The sequence below is a fragment of the Camelus bactrianus genome, chromosome 24 (genome assembly GCF_048773025.1).
Source record: "Camelus bactrianus isolate YW-2024 breed Bactrian camel chromosome 24, ASM4877302v1, whole genome shotgun sequence".
NCBI classification, from domain to species: Eukaryota; Metazoa; Chordata; class Mammalia; order Artiodactyla; family Camelidae; genus Camelus; species Camelus bactrianus.
Window position 1 is genome coordinate 16848142 of NC_133562.1, and position 25825 is coordinate 16873966.

The 25825-nt window shown below is 42.3% G+C and overlaps 2 protein-coding genes and 1 long non-coding RNA gene across 6 annotated transcripts in view; 1 reads left to right on the forward strand and 2 right to left on the reverse strand.

The window, feature by feature from the left end:
- Nucleotides 1–11740, reverse strand: part of LOC105062805 (zinc finger protein 24) — a 31126-nt gene extending 19386 nt beyond the window's left edge. Inside the window, exons 1-4 of one of the 3 annotated variants that reach the window (XM_074352233.1) lie at nt 11601–11740; nt 9281–9782; nt 8905–9052; nt 2097–6796 (exon numbers count right to left, since the gene is read on the reverse strand). In XM_074352233.1, the coding sequence (XP_074208334.1) occupies nt 6258–6796; nt 8905–9052; nt 9281–9700 (1107 nt within the window). In that variant the 5' untranslated portion in view covers nt 9701–9782; nt 11601–11740 and the 3' untranslated portion in view covers nt 2097–6257. Of the gene's footprint in view, nt 1–2096; nt 6797–8904; nt 9053–9280; nt 9783–10956; nt 11319–11600 lie in introns of those variants that run through there. The other 2 variants (XM_074352234.1, XM_074352235.1) reach the window with 2 other exon arrangements.
- Nucleotides 11741–18558: 6818 nt separating this feature from the next.
- Nucleotides 18559–25129, reverse strand: LOC105062807 (zinc finger protein 396). 2 transcript variants are annotated; one of them, XM_010947197.3, is made up of 5 exons: nt 25024–25129; nt 22314–22804; nt 21901–22045; nt 20563–21064; nt 18559–20177 (listed from the first exon to the last, which is right to left on the reverse strand). In XM_010947197.3, the coding sequence occupies exons 2-5, from the start codon at nt 22731–22733 to the stop codon at nt 20165–20167; spliced, it is 1080 nt and encodes a 359-aa protein (XP_010945499.2). In that variant the 5' UTR covers nt 22734–22804; nt 25024–25129; the 3' UTR covers nt 18559–20164. The 2 variants fall into 2 exon arrangements, with proteins under 2 accessions (XP_010945499.2, XP_045366785.2); XM_045510829.2 differs by lacking the exon at nt 25024–25129 and adding an exon at nt 24543–24677.
- LOC105062806 (uncharacterized) overlaps nt 24708–25825 on the forward strand; it is a 49386-nt gene continuing 48268 nt past the window's right edge. The window contains exons 1-2 of the long non-coding RNA XR_834716.3: nt 24708–24797; nt 25352–25562. This is a non-coding gene — a long non-coding RNA (uncharacterized LOC105062806). The remainder of the gene's footprint in view (nt 24798–25351; nt 25563–25825) is intronic.

A 25825-nucleotide genomic window follows, 5' to 3' on the forward strand; every position in this document is an offset into this window, starting at 1 on the left:
TTCTAGATTTTTTTTTCTGTTATAAATATGGTGTAATAGGTATAGATGGGACGGGTATATATAGAACAGTTACACAGGTGTGGAGAGAACACAAAAATGTTGATGGGCTGTTACTAGGATTGTGGACTCATAGGTGACTTTTGGGGTGATTTTTATTTCTAAGCTTTTCCTATTACTATATATCACTATTAATTTATATATTAATAGTATATAATGTTACATAAGGAAAACATGTAGAGAGACATTTTTAAGAATTTGAAGGAAAGAAGATACCTGGACATGTTTTGTTTGATTCTCAGCACCCAGTCATTACACTCCTTTGCCCAAAACCTCTTAATAGCTTCTCATCTCATTCAAAGTCATAGTTCTACCAATGGCTAACCAGGTCTTTCTGCCTTCATCCTTACCTCATTTCTCTAGCTTCATCCACTACTTCCCCCCACGTTCACTCTGCTCCAGCCACACTGGCCTCCTTGCTGTCTCCTGGACAAATGAGGTATCACTCCTACGTCAAGTCCCCTCCACTTGTTCCCATATGCCTGGAACATCTTTCCTCCAAAGTTTCATGACTTGCTTCCTTATACTCATTCACATCTTCTCTCAAATTTCACTCCCAGTGAAACCTTCCCTGGACAATCTATCTAAATAGCGATACCCTTCCTCCTCAATGCTTTGTATCCCTTCTCTCCCAATATATTGTCTCCTTACCATTTGCCAAGACAAACAATATGCTTCTTTTTTCCACTGCCATCTAGTTTCCACACACAAAAGCAGTCGATGTAAACTCCAAAACAGTCTTGGACCTCAGCAACTTCAAATCCAGAGGCCCGAGAATTTTAAAAAGAAGGCCCCAGAGAACCCTGTTGAGAGGGTATGGAGGCCATGGGGAGGCTCCAGGGTCACATACAGGGGATGCTTGAGGGGAATGCCCCCAGAGTGATGGCTGGAAGTGGGTACCCCGTACTCAGCAGTGTAATCCTCAGTCTGAGGCCGAAGTTAATCTGTAGGAAGGATGGAAGGAAAATGAAAAAGACGTGACTGTGTAAGAAGTTTTTCTTCTATAGACACTGCCAACAGCAATGTTCAGTTATTGGTGGAATTTAAAGTGTATGTGTATGGTGTGTGGTGTAGAGAGAATACAGTAACAAATGGCAGAGGTTGACAGAGGCCAAATCATGGAAGGCCATGCTAATTTTATTAACCTATATATAGTGCATAAAGTATAAGTCTAGAATTTAAAATTACAAAGGTTTTCTACAAATCAATAAGAAAATACAAATAACCTATATTAATCAGGACAGAAACCCAATTCAGTTATCTTAAACAAGAAAGGGACTTTATTGGCTCACAAAACTTTAAAGTCCGGAGGTAGGGCAGGCTTTAGGCACAGCTGGATCTAGGGCCTCCAGAAAAATGACATCAGAACTTAGTTCTCATTCCTTTCTGCTAGCCTCTGAGTTTCTCCTCAGACTCTCTCCACATGGTACAGATTCAGGCTTACACAGTCCTTAGTTCGTGGGATCTGTCGAGCCTTCTTTCCGAGAGTTCCAGCAGAAGTTCCATTGAGGGCTTTCTTTAGCCTGGCTTGAGTTACATGCCCATGCTTTAATCACTGTGGCTAAGGAGGTGTGGGACTCAGGAAGGCCAGGCCTGGTCATGTACTCACCTACGCCACAGGGAATGGGTTCCCCACAATAAATAAGGATTCTGTTATCACAAGATGGGGAAAGAGATGCTGAATAAACAAAAACAACATATACCCACACATAACCCAAGAGAAAAGCAGATAAAGGATACAAACAAACAATCCATGATAAAACTATGAACGGTCAATAAATACATGAAAATACCCTCAACCTCACCATTAATCAGGGAAATGCAAAATGATCCTTTTTTTCTTTTTTGCCCATCAGATAAAAATTACCAAATGTAGGTAAGGCTACGTGGGGAAATGAGCACTCTGTGTGTAATTGGTGAAAACAGAAAGTTACGAAGGCCTTTGGGGAGGCTAAGGTGGGGTCTACCAGAAAGCACACCCTTTGACCCAACAATCTCATACACCACCCTAAAGAAATATTCACACACATGCACAAAGATATATGAAAGAGATGTTTACTTTGGCAATGTAACAGCAAAAGAAAAAAATATGGGAATAGTTAAATAATGGTATTTTCATAGTATTGAATACTATTTAATCATTAAAGAAATTTAAAGACCTCAGAATCTGTTTTTGAGACAAAAAAAAAGCAAGCTGCAGAACAATACATATATATGATCCTATTTATGTAAAAATAGCACTTATATGTGTACATATATTCACATGGAAATTATGGAAAGGAGACTAGATGAATGTACACTAAACTGTGGGCACTGGAATGTGATTGGAAATGCTGGAGAAAAAGGTCTCTCTTTGCTCTTGGGTATATTTAAGTTTTGTACAATGAGATGGTAGTCATTTGTACTTTCATAATTAAAAAAGAAAAATTGGGAAATGCAATTCACAATAGGAAATGCAAACGGCCAACAAACATAAGATGTTCCTCCTTACTAATAAAGAATGACAAATTTACCTATCAGAGTGGCAAAAATATTGAAGGATTCAGGGTTGGTGGGATTGCAGGCAAACAGGTACTCTACTGATGCAATCTTTACAAAGGTGTTTCTCAAAATGTTAAATGTGCACGTTTTCTGACCCAATAATTATACTTCCAGCTATTTACCCTACAAAAATACCCACACGGGCAGCAAATACATACAGATGTTAACTCTATCTTGATCTATAATAAAAAAAACTGGAAATAACCAAATTACCTACACAGGGGTAGGTTAAAGAAGTTAGCATACTGATGCAATGAATTAGTATGCAGCCATTAAAAAACGTGTACATCAAAGTGGGAGGGAAGGGAGACACTTTTCAGTGCAGCAACATGTAAAATGGGGATATGTACCTACCTCATATGGTTGCTGTGAGGATTACGAGTTAATCCAGGGTAAAGCGCTTCCAACAGTGCCTGTATACAGCGACCACAAGTGTCAGCTATTAACACATTTTTGCTTAAATATGTATAAGCCTAAGTCTGGAAGAATACCAAACCAAATAATTACTACTACTGAGTAAGACTGTGAAAAGGAATGTCCTTTTTCATTTTGTACTTCTGTACTGTAGAAAAGTCAAATGAGCACATTTAATAGCTTTTACATTTGTTTACTGTAAGATAAAAGCATAAAATTTATCAATCAGGGTTCAACAGCCATCATTCATTGTATTGTGAAAAAAATATGTCCCTGGAGTTCACAGCACTAGATTTGAGTTTTAGTTCTAACTGGCCACATGCAAGTCACACGATCTCTGAATCTTGCTTTCCTAAGCTACAAATCTAAGTGAGCTAGGTATAGCATCTAACCCAATGCCTGGCATGCAGGTTCTTTCAGCACGTGTAATCCTCCCTTCAACTGACACAACTGTGTAGACATATTGCTAAATGACCAAGTGCCAACTGGGTGTGAATCTGGGGACTTTAACCTCCAAGAAAACCAAGACAGTTTAGAAGTAATGCGCACCAAATGCTCAGTGGCTACCAGACAGGCATCAGCAGTCTGCATGGCATCAACAACTGCTTGCTTAATAACTGCACAGACGCCACTGCTTGACAACCGCCAGGTGACCATTTCATCAGAAGCTGGGCACTCCCCAGCATGGAACTGCTAACTGTGATTACCTGTGTGGATATAAATCTATGTCTAGATGAAATCGTAAGTCACTGAAGTTATTTTAAATCAGTTTGTCTAGTGGGAACTTAGCCTAACCAGGGATGTCAAGTACAAAGACCACCACTTCCTTTTTATGTGTACGGTCATCCAGCTTTTTTGGGTCCAGCCCATTTTCCCCACAGAGCCTTGCCTGAGCTTCAGAATCCTTTCTAAACAACGCACAGGTTATCGGAGATGGCAAGACAAACTCCTATTTGCCAACTCTAGTACTTTTTCTAAGCTCTCACATTATACAAACATCTTTGGTGTTTATGACAAATATACCACAGGGAAGCCTCTTTGTATACAGGAAAGATGCAAGATCTAAAACAGCGTGAAATTCTAGCCAGAAAAAGGTTGCTCCCTTCTTACCTACCCTGATAAAAGAACTCTGTCATCCCAGCAGTATTCCAAATATGCCACCTCAAAACCTACTTGAAAAGAAGCCAGTTATAAATAAATAAATCAATCAACTCAAGATCATTTTATCTTAGAGCAGAGGAGTTTATAGCTTTATTGGACACTGACTTGTTTCCTCTCAGCCACAAAGAGAAAAAGACCCAAACAAAAGTCCCTACATATTCTTGCATAACTTAAAATACATTATATCATTACTACATATTTATACTTCAATAAATCTTAATCTATAAAGCACATTTCTTATAATTGTTATCAGAAAATCTATAAACAAGCTCCATCCTGCCTCACTTCTCCACCAGCTGGCCTTGCATTTATTACTATGCTTTTTAACAGGCTCATGCAAATCTCACCTTCCATTTTTTAATTGGATCCAAGCACCAGATGTAACCAAAATCTCTGGAACTATGAAACAATTTTATTCACATGGGTCATTTTCCACACAATTATGCCCACTATAAAAAAGCCTTTTCTCATATTCTGTATTTTAACTTCCAGAGTTTTCCACTAAACAGAACCACAGTACTTGGGATTCTCAGCCAAGAAGTACATAATCCTACTACTACAATGTATTACTTTTATACATTTTTTAAAAATGTGTTAAGACAGATTTTTTTAAAAGTTCCATCAATTCTGATAGTTAATAAACTAGTTGTTAATAACCTAGTTTTTTTTTTTTAATAGAACAATCCATTCAACTTAACATATAAGTACAACCTCAATGCTACTAGAGATTAGTTTTTTTAAAAGACCCACAAACCTCCAAACTGGGATAGAGTTATCTTGGACTCACCTCCGAAGATTGCTGGAGAGCTGGCTAGCTCTTTGAGCTGAGTCTTCCTTCCCCCAAGTATAACACACTGGTAAGAGAACTATGGCTCTAGGAATCTCAGAGGTGACCTCCCCAAGGCCTGCGCAGACGGCGGGGGGAGAGGCTAACTCACATGAAACAGCTTTGTACCAAACGCCTAATGATTTACAGTGGAAGAAATGCCTACCTGATTACGGTAGGGTTACAGTACCTAGCACAGTGCCTTGTCGGTAGAAAATGTCTAATAATAAATGCATGGCTGCTTTGTTAGCCTGGTGTTCAACCCTTCTGTACCAAAGGAATAAAACAGCAAACCTGATACTGTTGCCCACACGTCAGGGATTTTTCTGTCCTTGACAAAAATGAAGGAAAAATAATAATGACTTAGATCTTCAATTCTCTTTTGTTTTCAAAAAGCCAAGACAGACCATTACCCTTGTTCACATTTGCCCCTCAACACTGCCATTCAAAATTCTTCCCTAGTGTTACAATTTTTACCTTCAGAGCTTTACAACTATTTATTCTTTAGACTGTCCACTTTCTAATGACACATGAGAGAAAACTATTTTCATTAGTGGGATCCTTCCAAATTACAGGTAAGATGAGCTATTTCTCAGTTTTGCTGCAAGCCCATTACACCCAGATAAATTCCTGATATACTTCAATTCTTGGATCAAAGTATTTGTCTATCTTCCCCAGTCTAGGTGTCCCATTCACTTTTTGCTGTTTTATCACCATCACTTCTTATCTGAGTTTTAAGGCTCATTTCACTTTGAGGTTTTTGGTCATCCTTTATCTTCTATTTTCTGACATGCATATTCAAATTAGGTAGAAGGAAATGAGGGTAAATTTGGAAAAAAATGGTCTCAAGTTTTCAGATTTTATAATTCCTATGGTGCTTTCTAATGTAGAAGGGAATGTATCCTTGCAAAAGAACATTTCAATGATCAACAGAGAAATAACGTATCTGTCTTAAGAAGGAAACTTTTGAGAAAGGGACAAAGAATCAGGTAGTTCATCAATTGTAAAAATAATAATATAAACATCACATGGAAGAGTTAGGCATTAACACCTGAATTAAGTTTAAAATTTCAGTTTTTAGGCAGGTATGACACCATTTCTTTCAAGATAAAATAATATAGTGGGTGAAGACTTTCTACATTTCCCAGTGGATTTTCTAACAGTCTACAGGGAAACTATTACGTATCATTTCATGTTTTTAATTTTGTCTTCATTTCAGAAGAAAAAGACCTGAGTGCTGATTTTTTTTTTAAATTTCTTAAACTTTCACAACATTCAGAAGTTTTTCTGCATTGTGTCTTCGCTGATGTCTAAAAAGGTTTGAGCTTTGACTATAGGATTTCCCACACTGAACGCATTCATAAGGTTTCTCCCCAGTATGGATTCTTTGATGATTAATGAGCCCAGAATTCTGGCTAAAGGCTTTTCCACATTCAAGACATTTGTAAGGTTTTTCTCCAGTGTGGACTCTCTGGTGCTGCACAAGGATGGAGCTCCTGCTGAATGCTTTCCCACATTCAACACATCCATAGGGTTTCTCCCCACTGTGGATTCTTTGATGAAGAATAAGGGCTGAGCCCTGACTGAAGTGTTTTCCACATTCATCACAAATATGTTGTTTCTTTCGAGAGGGATTTCTCTTTCTTTCAAACCTGCCCTTGGGGAAACAGGCTTCTCCATATTTGTAAATTTGAGGAACACCTATATTGAGAGTGCCAGGAACTTCATGAGATTCTACTGCTGAAGGAATCTCCTGCTTTGGAGCTAGCGCTCCATTTTCAGTCCTAGCATCATCATCTGAAATAAACAGAAAACGTAAATATCACTCATTTCCTCTTCTGGGAGGGAAAAAAAAAACCTGAAGAAAAATTTTTTTCAAAAATGAACTAAAAGTAAGTAGCTTGCATGTCTATAATCAGTACTCTAATGATGGTAAGGTTGTCTACTCTCAAAAAAGAAAAAAAAATGAAACAACTGATTATGAGGTTAATGAGGTAAGAGCATGATAACATATGGATTAAAAGTTCATCTCCTAATAAAAGCGGTAACATCGACGAGTGGGTTACACACTGGTAGTCAGAAACCAAAGGGCAGAAAAATGGTAAATTCTAAGACTGTTAGACAGTCAAAGTAATGTAGCTAGGTTGAGAGAAAAATAAAACTGGCTACCAGGAAATCATTTTAATATTCTCTTCTCCCTGAAAAGGGGAGAAATTACATCAAAATACAATGGTGTAAATAATAATCCATCTGTCAGAAAGTGACTACTTCTAAACTGAGCAAGACAAGGCAGGTCACAGCCAAGATTAGACTAAAAGGAGAATACAGAAGAAGTCCTGCCAAGAAGGAGCTGAAGCATCCTTGTTAGCTCAGGACATGACACTAATTCATCGCACCTTTAATAACTGAAAGTTTTCCTGTAAAAGCAGCTTGCCGTATTTGGTATTTGTCATGGTTCTTAGATGATCTGTTAGTTCTAGGCCTCAGTTAGATGTGTCCAGCGAAAGAGCAGCCTGAACTACCAACATGAGGTACTACTGCCTGCCTGTAGGCAAGCAGCGGTATGAGCAAGCCTCAATTAAAACTTTCCTGAAACTTTGAGCCTTGAAGAATAGTTAATAAAATGGTGAGCAGCGGAACTCAGAAAAGTTGTAAAGTGAGCAAGTCTGTAATAAATGATTACAAAAGAGATAAATTCAGGAAAGAAGGCTGACAAAGAGACACTGAGAGGTTAGAGGGGATTAGTGAGGCCTGGAGACTTGAACAGATTTGAGTGTGAAGGAGACAAAAGGTAGAGAAAGAATTGCGTTCCCAAGTGTGGTAGAGACTAGACTGCTAAGATGAGGCTATTTAAAAAGAGGTGAGAATAATCCTAAAGTTCAGGCAGGGGAGATTTCCGCCCAGAAAGATCCCACCTCCAACAACCAAGGAGAGTGGTTCTCAAACTTTATTGCACAGAAGGATGTCCCATAAAACGTGTGAAAGTGCAAAGTCTCAGCAGACTGCAGCCCCACCTCAGAAGTTCTGCCTCACTAGCGCTGCCCCCTAGGAGGGGAAGAAAGCCTGCTCGCAGCTCATTCTGAGGCACACCAGCATTACCCCCACTACCTCAAGGAATGATTCCTAAAGCAGTCTCAAATAAAATGTCATTTTAACTCACATAAATATGAAAAAGGAATCTAGCAATTTGAGAACACATGGGGCTGTATCAAAATAAATAAGTATGTGGAGTTAACTGCCAATATATTGGGAAAGACTAGTCTAAGTGAATTAAGAGCTTTCTATTTAATTTTTCTGTATTTAAAGCATATTATAGCTCAGGAGCATATTTTTTGCATACTTAGAACAGGTGAAGAATTTTATCCAAATATTTTTACAAAAAAAGCTTCTTAGAAAAAAAAAATGACTCTAGGTAGGATGTTAAAAAGCAAAAATTGCTAAAAGTTCAGAAAAGACTTCAGTGATAAACAACAAACCAAAAAAGCAGATTTGAAGAGGTATCAGGTAAGCTTATTGTACCAGGAAGATTAAGCAGCAGATTGAAAGGATACAAAATAGATGGCAAATAAGCAATAGTGCATGCAGAACAGAGGGACCTGGTCTACGGGTGGGTGCTGGCTCAGAGTAAGGCAGATGCCAGCCTGAAACGGGCAGGTCTTCAAAAAAAGAGGTAAAAGAGAAGAAAAAGCTGCTGATGTTAATGTCGAGGAATAAAAGACCTAAGGTTAGCAAACCAACTGTTACGAGAAAAGAATCAAAATCCTAGTGTGTCTGTGTCTATGTCTAAGAAATCAGGTTAAGGTTATTATCCCCCTCCTCCCTCACAGAAAGAATAAGCAAAGCGTCCTGGACAAAAGGCCCACACACTCTTTCACCCTCCAGCCCACACGGAGTTCTGTCCTCACCACAGTGCCTCAGGGAATGGAGCTCCCAGGATGCCCACTTGAGCTGGCTCTCCACGGCATCGAGCTCAGAACTTGGCAATCCCTGCGCTTCTTCTTGAGATACTATCTCCTCTACTAGCACTTCCCGTTTTCGTCGACGAAGAGAAACCTGGAAATAATAGGGTCTGGTTCAACTGAGACGGAATCTGATGAGAATCGTAACTAAACACACAGAAGAGAAACCACACAAAACATATACTGCAGAGGCAAAGCAGCACAGATCACGGGGCGCGGTGGGAGACATAAACGTAACTCTAACTTGGTTGAATGGAATGAATTCATCAGGTGTGCCTACTGCTATGCCAGTGCTTCTGAGCTGGGAACGTGACAGGCTTACCGGCTGTCCAGGGTCATCTAGTTCACTCTCTAAATCTTCCAGCACCGTCACTGCCTCCTCTCCATTCTCTGGATGATGCTCTCGAACCCAAGTCTGTAGCTCCTTGGGTAGGATGGCAACAAACTGCTCCAGTACTACCAGCTCCAAGATTTGTTCTTTTGTGTGTGTCTCTGGCCTGAGCCATAGACGGCAAAGTTCTCGAAGCTGGCTCACAGCTTCACGGGGCCCAGGTGAATCTTGGTATCCAAACTGTCTGAATCGCTGTCGGAAAACCTCCGGGTCAGGGAGGTGGTTCCAGGGGATACTTGACCCCTCTTCGCCATCAGGATCCTCCTCCAACTTCACTCTCAGAATTTTTTCCTCCTCATCTGGAGTTGGGATGATAAGTATTGAATCTTCTTCCACTGACTGTGCAGACATCCTGATTTGTAATACTTTAAGAAAAGACAATCAAGGTAGGATACGGGCCTTAGGGAAATACCCCGCTTTCTTCACTGGCACTCTGAAGCACAAGAAATAAAAAATATGTAAATGAGGAAATATCCTAAGAATTTGCTCATATACTGATAAAGAAATACAAATGTATTCTTTCACTGGATTAAAAATTCCAACCAATACCACCACAAGTTGGCAAACTACAACTCATGACCAAATCTGGCCTGCAGCCCATTTTTGCACAATGCTTGTACTAAGAACAGTTTTCACATTTTCACGTGACTGAAAAAAATTAAAAGAACACTTCATGTGAAAAGATATAAAATTAAAGTGTCTGTCTCCATAAATAATTCTATGTATTTGTTCACTGTCCATGCTACAATAGCAGAGCTGAGTAGTTGCAATAGACACCATATAGCATGAAAAACCTAATATTTACTATCTGGCCCTTTCAAGGAAAAGTTTGCCAATCTATGATGTACAAAACCCATTTCAACAAAAAGAATCCAAGAAGAAACAGCCCACCTCAGCGTTATCTAAACTCACCTGACCCTGAAACACATTTATCTGCAATTTTGTACTGGTGTTCCCTGACACAGGTCACCTCATAAGCACGGATTGCATTATTACCTGCTTAAAAAAACTTTTTTTGGCAAATTTTTTTAAGGGCTAAGAAATATTTTTAAAATGTTTAAGAACTCCCTGGACTTAAAATATATGTGAAAAAGTACTTGCTCAGTAACAGATATGTAATGTTGAAAAAAAGCACAAGATGCCATAAAATTTAAGTATTATTCACCCACCATAAATACCTTTAAATTTGTAATGACAGGCATTAATTACAGCAAATTCTATGAAAGGACACTCTCATAAACTTATTTTCCTGCAGTGGCACAGACTCTCGTCCTTACACTGGATGACTCACAGTTTCCCCAGCTTCTACCTTCAGAGAAACCTTGGGCTATTTCTGTTCCTTTTAGTATCTGCATAGTCATGCCCACGCCATTGTTTACAACACCTATTAGGAATGAGTAATGCAGCTACTCAACGTATCTATTCAGGGCCCGGGATCTGAAAACCAAAAATTTCCAAAAACTTTCTGTAACCCTATCAAGACTGGGAATCAGAAAAGACCTTACGAGGTAATAAAAATACAGGTTTAATTAACAACTTTGAAGCGTGGCGGCCTTATAAACAAGGGTTGGCCAACAGATTGGTATGTTCCTATTCCACGACCCTACCTTATCGACGGCTCAAGCATTCTAAGAAATTTCTCTTTTACGTGAGGAGGTGCGGGGAGGGCAGGCCCGAGGTCCCCACAGTGTTTGGGCGGGGAGCCCCGTTCCAGGTGACCTGACCACTCCCTCCAGCAGAGTGCCGCTGCGAACTCTGACCCCAGCCAACGACCCCAGCCCCTCTTCCCCGCACTTGCGGCGGCAGCGGCTCTCGGAAGACCCGGGCCACCCTGCAGCAACAGCGTCGGAGTCACGGCACTTCCGCCCACGGCGGGCGGAACTACAAGTCCCGACGGCCCCCGCGCAAATCCGCCCCCTCCCACCTCCGCCCGAAAAGAATCCCAGAACCCTCCGCGAGATGCCAGGGCCTCGAAATAGAACAAAACGGGCCGATGGGGGAGGGGGAAGGCGAGGGTCGCGGAGGACACAGGGGACAGAGAACTCTCCGAAGCTGCTGAAAGCCCAATCTGGCTTTCCGTCAACCCCTCCCCATTCCCCAACTGCTGGGCGCGGAGACCGTGGCCTGTCCCTCACGCCTCCCGGGAAGCCGAAGAAGGTCCCCGCCAGGCTTCTTCGCTGACTCTTGCCAAGCGGTTCGCAGCCCCTAGCCCAGCGCACCCCTCACGCCCTCCCCCCACTCTCGCGCAAACCTCGGTCTCGGGAACCGCAGCCGCTGAGCTGTCCACGGCAGACGCAGAAACGCCGCTCACAAGCCGTTTCCCAGAAGCCTCCGGCGCGGACTGCTTCCGGTCTGCGGGCCCCGGGAGGCGGGGGGGGGGAGGAGAAGCCCCGCGTTGCCATGGAGATGCGCTCCGGGCGGGGGGAAGGGCTGTCCAACGACAATGGCTGCTTTGAGGCTGCTCTTGGCCTCGCGCCTCTCTCCCCCGACAGCTCGGCCTTCTGTGTTCCGCTTAAAAGACAAGGAAAAGAAAGAATTCTGCCACTAAGATAGTCTTTACGGTTTCGTTAGTCTTTCACATGCATTATCTCATGTGATCCTCACAGTAATCCTCTGGAAGAAGTAATGAAAGCTAGTATTTATGAATGCAAACTACATTGTACCAGGCACCATCACCGTTCTTTACATGTATTGTAATTTAATTTTAACAGCAACTTTACAATGGCGAGAACATTTATTATCCCCACTTCACAGCTGAGATAATTGAGGCACAAATAAATAGCTTGCCAAGAGTTCGTAACTAGTAAGTGGGAAGCAAGATTTGAAACCAAGGCATGACTCTAACCTTTGGCTCCCACTGGCTATGCTACAGAGCTTTATTACGACTAATTTATTAAGATGAGACTCTTAAACCAAGAGCTTTGGCAGTGATCTCACAGTGAATTTGCAGAATGCATGGTCATCTTCTGACTTCAGGCTTGACATTTTATACTACGAAACAGCTGCCGAAGTGATCATTTAAAAACATATATCAGATCACTTCATTCCTGTATTTAAAGGCCTTCAATGGATCCCTACTGCCTTAATTATGACATAAAAACTACTTACATGGGCCTGCAAGGCCTCCGGTGGTCTGTTCCCTGCCTCCAACCCACCCCCATTCCCCAGCTCTTAGGTTCATTGTGGCCCAGGGTCTTGCACCTCCCTGACTGCCTTTTCTCCTGGAAGCCACCCCAGTCTCATAGCACTGGTAGCAGTCATCTCATTTATTCATTTCTCTGGTTTTTGTTTTGATTTGGTTTTGTCACTAAGTCCTGTAAGGGCAGGGACCTTGCCTGTCTTGTTCACCACGGTATTCCCACCTAGTCCCAAGATGCTGACTGCCTGGTACATAGAGAACTCAATAAACATTTGTTGAATAAATGAATGAAGTGTGGACTAGTCACATTGCTGCCTTTGCTAGGTCACATGTCAGGCATCAGAAGCCACACAAAAGAGCCCTGTTGTTTAAAGTCTATGTTAGAAGTGCAGGAATAGCCTTCCAGAAGCATTCCAAGATTCTCAGGCTTCAGCTTTCTGCCTCTTTCAGGAAAGTACCCTTTGCAAATTGCCCTCAGTCTCTCCTGGATTCATGAATGAGAAAGTGAGTGAGTCAGCCCCTGATGGTATAGCTCTACTTTACTCTGTGACCACAACGTCGTCTCCCCAGGACCCCTGCTACTTCGGATGCCTCTTCTCTCTTTCTTCATTTAGGTGGTTTCAGAAATTCAGCCTTTCTTCTCTCCTACTTGGCTACTGCCACCAACCTGCTTGGCTCCTCTTTCTAACCTTTCCCTATTTTGTGACGCTAAAGGCTACCTCAAGGCATTTTGTTTCATTTTGTTTTGCTTTAAGAGTTTTTTTTTTTTTAAATCTAATTAATATTGGAAAACAAAAAAGATACACATCAAACAGAACTACTTGGGGTGGTTAAAAATGTTGCAAAATTTTACAAAACTCTTTGCCTGGGATTTATTCTATCATTCCTAATTCTTTCTGAGAGAATAAGTAGAAATCACAGTGAGATGTTCCTCTCTAATTTACTCTTTTGAGGGCAGGGACTGCCAATGCCATTTTGAAACACCACCCTTCTGAGCCCCACTATGTGAGGGTTTTCCTAAATGGCAGCCCCTGTTGCCATCTTGAAGATCTAGTCAAGACAGTGCATCATGTTCCTCTGGGCAACCTGAGTGTAGTTAAGCTCCATGCCAGTGCCTGATGACCTCGCACATACCTACATAGATCGCAGAGATGAGGCTTGAGTTGGTGCTGATCTGAGTCTTGGCAGAACACCTTGTGATCCTCCTGGAATATGGGAGCATGAGAGGTTCCTGAGCTGCTGCTCCAAGGCCATTTGCCACTCAGCTCCCTGTCTTCCAAGGAGGCTGTCACGGAAGAGTTTCTCATGGCTTCCCCGTTCGTGATGAGGCTTTCAGCCTCATTCACCTGGTGTACAGCTGCAGACTATATAAAGGCTTAGACGCATCATAGCATTAGCCCTCAGAAACAAGGGGTTCCACAGCTCCCGTCGCAGTCACCTGGCTCTTTTCGTTTTGATGTCATCCTTTTGGTGTGTGAGACAAAGCTCATGGGGAGCTGGCACTTTTGGCTACTCTTGCATTAACTGTCTATGTAAGTCATAATCTCTCTAAACCTACAAAGGGCTCATCCTTTCTTTACCAGCCAAATCTTTTAACGTTGCTTTGAAAGCATTTCATCCATTAATTAATGGTAAAAATAAAAATGAGCAAACAAAGTTTAAAAAAAAAAAACCCTCAAAACAGATGGATGCTATCTGGGTTCCAGAGAACTAGAGATGATTAAAATAAAGTCATGATTCCTTCTTTTAACATAACCGTCTTATTTAGGACATAGACGAGAAAACAAATACTTAGAAAAGAGTTTAAGAATACCAGAAGGGGCATCTAAATGAATTATTATGCTGAGGGGGAAGGGAGGCACTCTGAGATGGCAGAAGTGAAGTAAGAAAAGTTCTCACACTGGAATGGAAACACAGACTTTCATACTTGTTGTTGTCATATTTCATTCAAAAACAATCTTTTCTAGAATTTTCTCTGACGATTATTTTGGAGCTCTCATTCCTTCCCCTCAGCTCAGAAATCTCTCCCTCTGAGCACTTAAAATATACTGGTAGCATTTCCACTTTTAAGAAAAAAGGCAAAATGCAAAGATAGCGTTCAGCATTTGTTTTTTGGCAAGCCATTCCAGAGGCAGCACGCGCGGCCCAAGCAGTGAGAAGGGCACCGCCTAACGCCTTCCCTGGGAGCTAAGCATCTCAGCGCCACGCTGCCATAGCTTCCAGCTGTGTCTAAGGTAATTGCTTCTTTGCTTTACGCCATTTGGGCTTACAAGTTTCTGTAGAACATTCCACTTTCAGTCAGAGGGAGAAACCTGTACTAATGTAGGTCTTCTGTAAAAGTGAAGTGGCGTAAAGCGAACTTGGGACAAGTGGAGGATACCTATACTGGAATTTCATTGCTTTTTAAGGCTGAATAAGGTTTCGCTGTATGTACATCCCGTATTTTTGCTGATCCAATGATTTACTGATGGAAACTTGGGTTGCTCCCACCTTTTGGCTATTGAGAATAATTCTGCTGTGAACACGGGTGTACAAGTGTCTGTTTGGGTCCATGCTTTCAACTTCTGGGTAAACACTAGGAGTGGAATTGCCATGGTAGTTCTCTGTTTAGCTTTTTGAGGAACCACCGAACTGTTTTCCAGTTTCTGCAACATTTTACATTCCCATCAGCAATGCACAAGGGTTGCAATGTCTCCACATCCTTGGCACCTGTTATTTCTGTATTTTTAATCAGCCATCATGATGGATATGAGGTGGTATCTCACTGAGATTTTGATTTGCATTTCCCAAATGATTAGTGATATTGAACATCTTTTCCTATACTTATTGGCTATTTGTGTATCTTCTTTGGAGAAAGATGTGTCTACTCATGTCTTTTGCTCATTTTTAAAAATGGGTTGTTTCATTCTTTTTTAATTGAAGTATAGCTGATTTACACCATTTCAGGTGGACAGCAAAGTGATTCAGGTATAAATATACACACATATATATACTCTTTTTCAGATTCTTTTCCATTAGGTTATTATAAGATATTAAATATCTGAGATATATAATAGGTCCTTTTAATCCAAATTCCTAATTTATCCCCCTCTTCCCCTTTGGTAATCACAAATTTGTTTTCTATATCAGGAAGTCTATTTGTTTTGTAAATAAATTCGTTTGTATCATTTTTTAAGATTCCACATGTAAGTAATATCATATATTTGTCTTTCTCTGGCTGACTTATTTCACTTAGTATGATAATCTCTTGGATTTTTTTTTATAAGTGATTTGCAAACACTTTCATTCCACAAGTATTTGAGTGCCTATTATGTGCCATGTACTGTGCCAGATGCCTGAGAAACGCCAGTGAAGGAAGCAGCTCATGCTCTCAAGAAACACAAAATCGTGAGGGCAACGCAGAAGCAGATTTACTGGGGTTAAAAAGAAATCACATTACTTCTCAAATGTGCAAAGGAAAATGGAGCTTATTTTTTTATAACTGATGTTTTTGTTTGAATCCTCGCCCCATTTTGTGGGGCGTGGTGGTGGTGAAAGAACTGAATTAAATTATTCAGTCTGTTTTAAGTTCAACTGTCTATCATGGCTGTTTCTCCCTCTGCCCTTCTCTGCCATCTGGATGTCTGGGCAGGAAGTTTACACTCCCCGTGGGGAGGTGGTGCTGTGGATTGGGTCTCAGACGGGCCTGCTGTCCTCCTGATCTTCTCTGGTTTCTATTCTGGGCAGCTGGTCTGCTGTGGTGCTTGCTCAGCAAACCTGCAGCAGCAAGTGCTCTGTTCCCTCAGCGAGGCAGGGGGCCAGTATCCCTTCCCTGATAACTTGCCTCCACCACCGTTCTAGCCACCTGTCTAAGGTGTGGCTGAGACCCACAGTTCTGGGTCTGCGGGGTCCTGCAGCTCTTAGCTACAAGATATACAAAGTTACTCTACCCAATGATCCCAACTCTCTAGTTGGTTTAATCAGCTATTTTCCAAGGACCCATCAGGCTTGGGGAATGGTTACACATGTTCTAAGTCACATGGTAGAGAGACCGTTTGCTAACACTGCATTGCTACTTTTACAATAGTCCAGTGTTGTCGCACAAAACGTCTGTTCAGCAATTGTTTTCCCAATGCACTCAATGACAAGTGAGTCATTTCTCCCCTTTCAAGTTCTCTCCTAACCCCCTCTATTTCTGCAGGGGTTCAGTGCAGAGATGAAAGGACACCTGTGTCTGACCTTCTGTCTCACCATTCTCAGGATTGGGAGGGCTTTTTCTTTTTTCTTTTCCTTTTTTTTTTTTTTTTTTTTTTTTGCTATCTCATGACTTTTTTCTTCTCAAAGTATCATTCAACCTCCTCTTCCTTGGGCCGTATTTGCAGTTTGATATTTTTAAAATATTTTATTTTATGTGATAAATGTAATGCCAGGGTGATAGACTGTTATGGAATCAACAGGAGGGTGTAGTGGTGATCCCAACTTACGCTTTGGGTGTTATGGTAGGCTTCCTGGAAGAAGTGGCAGCTAAGCTAAAACCTGAAGAATACACAGGAGTTAGATAAAGTGTGGAAGCTGGAAAAGAGTTTAAAAGGAACATATACAAAGGCCCAGGGGCAGGATTTCTAATTCAGAGTGCCTTTGGCATAGAGTATTAAGGAGGCAATAATGAGAGAATGCTGAAATGGTAAACTGTGGTCAGTCAGATCATGAAGAGCCTCAAAAGCCTCGTTTAGGAATTCTGACTTTACGTTAAAAGAATGGGAGGCTTATGTTTTAAACAAGGAAGGGGCATAATCAAATTTATGCTTTAGAATGTTCACTGTGGTTGAAAGAGATGGATGCATATGAGGAAGGCACAACTGAGGGCCCTTTTGCTCCCCCCACTCAGGGGTTAGCCATCATCTTGAATTTTCTAAGAATATACCAGAAAAGTATAGGGTTGCAGCATGGGTCATATCATAAATATATAAATGTTAAAGAAATGGATCCTGAAGGAAGACAAACAATGCATAAAAGAGAAGGAGAAGGACTGATGGCAGCCAACATCCTTCAGAGGTCGGAAGGAATGATGAGGGACAGAAAGACCCCTCTTTCATTCTGATAGGGAGAGTAAAGGATGGGTGACATATAGGTAAGTTGACAAATTTGGTGGCATGAGATTATGGGTTCTTTTTTTTTTGGTATCGAAGGGGACAAAATCATAGCCATCTGCCCAAGAGGAAGGCGGCCAAGGAGTATGGCAAACACTGTTGGCTGACTCAGCAAGGCTCCCAATCCCCATCTGCCCTGCTTTCCCTCTCGAGGTTGAAAACACTTGCTTTACCAGACACATTTGCAACAAGGAAACATAAACAGAATTTTGCTAGGTTTCTCAGAAGGGTTTTACTTTTCCTTGTAAAGGAAATGACTATGGCTGGAGCCCCACTTCCTCTTTCTTCCTGACTTGACCCCAGAGACCATTCCCGGAGCTGAGAAAATGAGAATAATGGAAAGGCCCAAAGAATTGCAGAGACAGCAGCCAGACCAGTCATTGTTCAGCTGCTGACTGACAGCCAGCAGCAACTCGCCCCCACTCCCCGCCAATTTCTGGTTGCAGTCTTATTTGCTTGAGCCAAAACCGAAGGTAGATTTTGTATACAGAAGCATTCCTGATACAGGAAGTTTTAAGGACAGTGACAAACATCTGATCTGGTCTCTGAAGAGAATAGGAGAGAGGAAAAGAGGGAACATAGGATTATAGATAATAAGGGCTCAGATGAAGTGAAATTCATCTAAAAAATATCTTATTTTGGAGTATTTACTATCTATGGTAATTAATCAACTTAATGGGGGTGCTAATATGCTAATTTGTATCAAGGTTAACCCAAGTCATATTAATTCTCCAGTCAGATAAACCTACTTTTTAGAGACCCATGTAAGCGCAGGAGAACTCAAAGTACACAGCAACACCCTTTAAAGATTCATCCTTCAAAGATGGTATGATTCACATCACCTTCTGGTGGAGAAGTTCAGATTATTCACAATGAAGAGAATGTAATCTTGCAAAGTTTATGGTGGCACCAAGGGGAGACAGACACTTCCCACAGAATACTTGATTTAGATTCTGTCATTTTATTCACATGGTACCAAAAACCTTTTTCCATGATTAAGCAGTAATTCACAATACACATCTCTTGAGGCATTTGCTGCTTTAATAGATGGCTTGTTCCTCTCTTTAATTACAAAGAGAATGAGACCCAAATAACAAGAATGTCTACATTTTTAATAAATGGGAATATACAAAACCCAGTATATATTCATATTTGCTAGAGCTACAAAGTATAATCACTATCAGAAAATTCTAAAATTAAAATTTGTATTCACCTCTCCCCTTACTAATCTAATATTTAGCATAATTCTAACTAAGCAGAGCACATAATCCCTCATTTGTTTCTGGAGTTACTCCAAGCACTAGATATGGGTGGATTTTCTGATAACGAAATGTTTACACTTCTTGAGGAATTTAGTTCACCATGAGCCCTCTTTTCCCTTCTTCTAAGGACCTTCACTTCCCATGGTTCCATATTGGGTAACTGAGGCACTGTGAGAGACACAATAATCCATGTATTGTTATAATACATACAGCAGTTTATCAAGGATCCCTGGAGGAGGGTACATGATGTTATAGACTGTTAGAATAATTTTAAAAACATACCATCATTTACTGTTTATTTATTTTTTGCTTTTTTTGCGGGGCTGGAGGTAATTAGGTTTATTTCTGTCTGTCTATTTATTTATCTAGTTTTAATTTTTATTTATTTTATTTTTGCAGGGGGGAGGTAATTCGATTTATTTATTTGCTTTTTCAATGGAGGTACTAGGGATTGAACCCAGGACCTCATGCATGCTAAGTATGTGCTCTAGCACTTGAGCTATACCTTCCTCTAATTACTTTTTAAACAGAGAATCTGATTGAATTAAATGTGGGTAAAACTCAATGGACATTGAACTTTATTGATTTCCTCATTTGTATAAAAGCACCAAAATCCAGGGTCTTATGTCATGATAGGCTGTCCAGAAATTCATCTCACTAAAACTGCATAAGACCCTGTAAAGGTTGTCTTGTGATGCCTGAAACATGTTCACAGCTGATTTATGCCAGAACAGGGGACATGAAGAACGCTGAAGGACAGTCATGAGAGCTGTTAAGGGTTCCCATTTCCAGGTAAGGTGTAGTCTTCTCTATTACATGCTGCACTTGCCAATATTTGGGTAACGTCAGTCTTGTTTGGACAGACTTTTCTTCATCTCCCTTGTTTCTTTATGTTAAAGTGATCATCAGCTTTATACAAGCACCCACAGATAGCACTGGTCGTTATCAGAACATTCACTGTGTTTAGGCCACTCCCTGAAGACATGCCGAGCCACCTTAATGCTTTCACCGAGATTATTTACAATATAAATTGTAAAGGAGATTATTTTTTCCTACACAGGAAATTATTTAGTATCATTAACAATATGTAGGTTCTTAATATTGTACATCAACTATATCTCAACTTAAAAATTGGAAAAAAAAAAACACCCAGTATGTGGGTTCTGGTGAGTTTTCATAAGAGATGAGTAAAGTTCCTTTACTCACCTGCTTCCTAACAAGGACCCTGGACATTTCAGCCTAGGTCTTCAGCTACATATTCTTTTGGGTCTCCTCAATCCCATTCTCATATTTTGCATCTGGAACAGAAAATAAAATAGGAAATTAATTCTTTGGTCTAAGAACTCCAATGCTCAAATAATGGAGAATATTCATTTATCTACTGAGTAACTCATATTTCTTTCCAACAGGGAAAATGTACTTGTTTAAAAAGGAACATACTAGGTCATCATTTGTGTTAATAATGGAAACATTGTAGAACATATCTGAGAATGTCTTTTCAAGAGCTGCACTGGGGATGGAAATCTGATTTAAGTTTTAGGATCTCAAACATCTGAATTAACACTATACTGAAAAGCAGAAAAGCAAACGATGCTGACAGAAAATATTCTACATTCTCTCCTGTGGCTTTTATAACCTTTCAAAGGAAACCGGTGCCCACTGAAACCACCGATTTATACTAACGGAGTATTGGTGCCTGTGTCTTCTCCCCTGTTGAAAAAGTTCTCAGTAAATGCTTTGATTCCCTCATAACACTGATGAGACTTTTTCCTGTGTCGGAAGAGGTTTGAGCTCTGACTAAAGGCTTTCCCACATTCGTGACATTTGAAGGGTTTTTCTCCAGTGTGGATTCGTCGATGCTGAATCAGGACTGCACTCCGGCTGAAAGCCTTTGCACACACGTCACATGTATAAGGTTTCTCTCCACTGTGGATTCGCTGATGTAGATTAAGGGCTGAGCTCTGACTAAAGACTTTGCCACATTCATCACACTTGTGTTGTTTTTTTCGAGGACGGCTTCCTTGTCTTCTTTCAGACTTTCTCTCTTGTTCACAGGATCCTCTAAATGTGAAACTCTGGGAAGCATTCACATGAAGGGTGTTAGAAACTTTGTAATGTGGTTCTTTGCCTGAAGAAGTCTTTTGCCTTGAAGCTGATTTCACATTTAAAGCTCCGGTGTCTTTATCTGCAATAATACACAGAAAAGCAAATGTAACCAGTTCTCTGTTTGGAAGGAAAGAAAGGAACAATCCAAATGAAGTATACAGAGATTATTTTTCAGCTAGCATGTTTGTAATACAGTATCACAAAGTGGAAGATAGACAGGGAAAGGCAGAACACACTGAGAAGATCTTAAGGCAAAAGATAAAGGTTTATATACAGCTGAGGCAGTCAACTCTAAAGATGAAAAGCTCTGTGTGAAAGGCAGAATGGTGAGTAGGGGTAAAAAGATATATCAGAGATTGAGTTAAGCCTGGAAGAAAAGAAAAGACCTAAAAGATGAGGAAGTATTGGAGAAGCAAAGGAGCCACTGCAGGAGAGGAATCAAATGTGGCAGTGGGTAGGGGTAAGCAAGATTCACTACAACAGTATCAATAAACAAGAATTATGATAAAGGAATCACAGTCTCTAGACCATGACCTTGAGGGGTCTCTTAAAAGGACCTCAGGGCCTGCCTGAAGGCAGAAGAGGTGGGAACAGGGCTGAGCAGAAGCCCTTGCAGGCTGAGACTGCTTGCTGCTGCTTCAGTCAAGGCAGCTGTGTTTTCATCCGTTTTATATATTGCAACTTCACATAAAATTTCACTGAGAAAAGGGTCATGCTGCTTAAAAATGATTTGGAAATCGTGATGAAGATGATGTCAAGGATTCAAAACACTAAAAGATATAAGAATCTAGAAGGAAATGAGAATGTGCACTAGCAGGACACACGGGAGACCTCCTGCAGAAAGCAGCCGAGATGTGAGTGGTGGGCTGAGGCCACCTTCGCACCCCTCACCACAAACTGAACTCTGCCCCTCACCGTTTTGCTTTAAGGAGTGAAGCTCCTTCGATGCCCATGGCAGCTGCTTTTTTGTGGGCTTCAGCTGGCTACGTGGCGTCTCCTGAGTGATCTCACAAGTTGGTAGCTTCTTTGCAAGCATGTCTTCATTTTGCCCGAAGAAGACCTAGAAACAGTTTGGTACAACTGAGGTTGAAGAAAGGAATCAGGTTGAGACTTGAGGATAAAATAACAGAGAAGAAACTATCCTGGGACGCAGGGCAAGGGAGGGAGAAAGCAGGGGCACATTCTATTTCCTGGCACAGCTGGAAGAACACTGGCCACACTACACATCAAGGTGTCCTGAGTGAGAGTACCATCTGGGAGATCTACCCGCAATGAAGTGTCAGAGCTCCTGCCTCAGCCTTGCCACTCATCCCCACGGCCACTCTCACCTGTTCCACCTCCCCATCATGCTCTTCCTCCAGCTCCTCCAGCATCACCACGGCTTCCTCTCCACTCTCTGGCCGGTTCTCCTGAAACCAGGCCTGCAGCTCCTCAGGCAGCATGGCCAGGAACTGCTCCAGCACCAGCAGCTCCAGGATCTGCTCCTTGGTGTGCACCTCCGGCCTCAGCCACTGACAGCACAGCTCGCGGAGCCGGCTCAGGGCCTCCCGGGGCCCAGATGATTCCTGGTAGTCAAACTGCCTGAACCGCTGGCGGTAGGTCTCTGAGCTATAGAAGCTGCTCCAGTGGCGGCCAGAGACCGTATTGCCGGCCTGCCCTCCCTCTTCCATCTTCACCACCAGAATGCAGTCAGGGTCCTCAGAAGTTCGTGGAAGGAGTTTTGACGACTCTCTCAATTTTGCAGACATTTGGACTGGGAATAGTTCAGGACCACCAGGCTTTAATCTTCAAGGAGGTGAGACTCTCCTCATGGACACTCCTTAAATATGATTAAAGAGACAAGTGGAAACAAGACAAAGACAAGTGCTTCTTAGAACAATATAACTAAGATTAGAGACATAAGACTGTACAGAAAGTACTGTCCTTAATCTTCACATAAACCATGATTTCAAAGAATACTTCCTTCTTTAAGAAAATCAAAGAGCTTAAATGCATTAACTCATATGCATGAGTAATTTGCAACTTATTCTGAAAATCATGCCCACGAGGCTGACTAAATAGCACAATTAGAGATCAGCCAGGGCTGCAGAGGAGCTCCTGAAGACTAGAAATAAGGGAAGCCTGAGGAAAGTTATAACTCTGGGGCAAGCTCAAAGAGCCAATTAATTTTTCCAGCCTGCCACAAGGAGCCCTAAGTCTCATGAGAGAAGTATTTTTGTGGGTTTTTTTTTTTTTGACATTTACTAATTTTTAAAACATTACTTTGGTATTAAATGAACCACTCGAAAGAAAAAAGTAATCGCATATTCCTTCATTTTAATATATTTCCATTTTTTCATGTTCATATCTACTGCTCATCTGTAATGTCTATATTATTTACATACCCATCTCTTTATTGAGGTTACTTCTAATTTTTACTATTATAAATACTGCTAGGAGGCACATCTTCAGAAAAATATACTGTTTTTCTCCTTTCAAATTATTTCCTTCAAGGATGTCCCAAGGACTTGACTTATTGGGGTCAAAGGAAGAGTGGCAAATGTCTTGCTATGTATTATCAAATAAATTATAGGAAAGTGTATCAAATCACAATTTCACCAGCAACATAGTGATGTATGGGGGCAGTGGTTTCTCCGAGTATCACCAGCTTGTTAGCAGGAAGGGGGTGGGACACTTTCCTTAGCAGCATTTTAGCAGATGTATCACTAGTAACTGATGACTAGTTAAAAATATACATGTCCCTATTTTTTCTTTATCATTTTTCTCCCACTTCACTGAGAACTCTTCTAAGCACTGAATGATATGTAGGGGACCTGAACAAAGCCTGTGGCTGCATAAAGCTTATACTCTAGCAGGGGAGTCAAAGTTGTTACCAAATAAATGATAAAACTTTATACAGTGATGTGCTGCACTGCAAACGGTAACAGCTGACATACGGAGAATTTACTATGTGCTAAGCATCTTAATAAATATAAACTCATTTAAAGCCTCATTAAAAGCACTGTAAGGATATTTTCATCGCCATATTGTAGATGAGGAACCCGCCAGGGCAAGTTCGGGCAAGATCAGGTCAAGCTCAGGTAAGGAGACCAAAGACAAACGGAGCAGGGCTGGGGTCTGAGTCCGGGTCATCCACACTTTCTACGGTGTTGAGAGGTCCAGAGCCGGTGGCCGGGGTCCCGGCCCAGATAAGGAGCAGCAGACCCAGATGATTCTGGCCCAAAACAGAATCTGGGGTCGAGATACGAGGGGCAGGAAGGGTTTGAGGCCACGTGTCTGGAGCCGTCTAGGGAAGTTACAAAGGGAGCCCCTAAGCTAACGCAGCCTCTCGAAGTCGCAGGAGAGTGGCCGCCGTCCAGGACGCACTCTCTCCGGCACCAAGAGCCGAATGCATAATTGCTCTCTGCTCTACCCAAGAGACCGAACCCTCCAGTACCACCGAACCCCCAATACAGCCCGTGGGTCTGTAACAAACCGGGTGCCCGTAAGGGAGATTTCGCCCAGGATCGCAGATCCAGGGGTCTTCCCTGAGGGGACCGACTCTGTCTTGGAAATACCTCCTCCAGCGAGCCGGCCCCCGACGGTCCCGGGACACCTTCCTCCACCACACGACGCCGCTCGCCGACGGGGACCCAACTCCGCGAGCCCGCACGAGGCGAATGGGCGTGGGGGGAGGGTGCGCCGGAGGGCAGGTAAGCGCGCGGGGGGTGATGGGAGGAGGTCCGGCTTTCAGGGCGGAGGTCAGGGGTCACCGAGCGCCTGGGGGAGGACGAGGAGAGGCGGTGCGCGGACGCGCTGCGAGAGGCCAGGAGGTGAGGGGACGAGGTAGGGGCCGTGGAGAAGCGGGCAGGCGTGAGGAAGAGGTAGCTGGGGTGGGAGGGAAAGAGGTATGAAGAGGGGGTGCGCCGTAGCGCGTTGGGAGGGGTGGGGGCGGCTGTCGTGAGGCGGCGCCAAGGCCGCGGCCATCCCTTCCCCGCCCCCCAGGTGACCGACGCTTCTTCCCGAGGCCTAGTGGTGCGAATATCCCTCAGCTCTCACCTCCGGCCTGGGAAGGACGACCCCGCGTTGTGGGGGAGAAAAGGGGGGAAGCGCCCCATTGGAAGCTGCTTCCGGTCCTCTGGGCTGGGAGGGGGCGGGGCTCGGGATGACCGAATGGTTGCCATGGAGACGAGCCACCGCCGCCACTTCAGGCTCCCGGAGAGGCAGCTCTCGGAATAGGGGAAGAGCAAAACCCCGATGGATGCAAGTCCAGCAGCTTGGGGTCCCCGTTCAGAGAAACCAACATTATTATTTCTCAGAGTACTTTTACTTAACATTATTTCGTTTACTCGTCCAGTAACCCAGTATGGTTATTCCTATTTTACAGGGAATAAACCCGAAGTTTCTGTGACTTTCCCAAGGTCACAGGGGAGACCTATGTGCTGTCTACCGCTACGCACAACTTTCCTGTAATTCCGTCTGCTCCCGTGAGGTTGGCTACACTCCCAAGTATTGTTGTAAGGAACTGGTTTGACTCCTCCACACAAACACCCCCTCACCCAATGCCTTCACAAGAAGAACTAATGGCCCTGGAAAAGGTGAGAACCCGCGCACGCACATATTTTCGCACCAATGCATATGTGTTTCCTCAGATAATATTAAGTAAATTTAAAAATAAATCTGAGGCTAAATGAAATACAAGGCCACAGCCCTTCATGCTGACTTCCTCCTCCACCCACTTTCCCTAGGAACTCTTGGGAATATACTTGGAGAGGGAAGTGGGGAATTAGGGAGAGGATTGAATATTAATAAGGAACAATAACAAGAAAAAAATCTTTTTGGTATGAGCAAAAACAAAAAA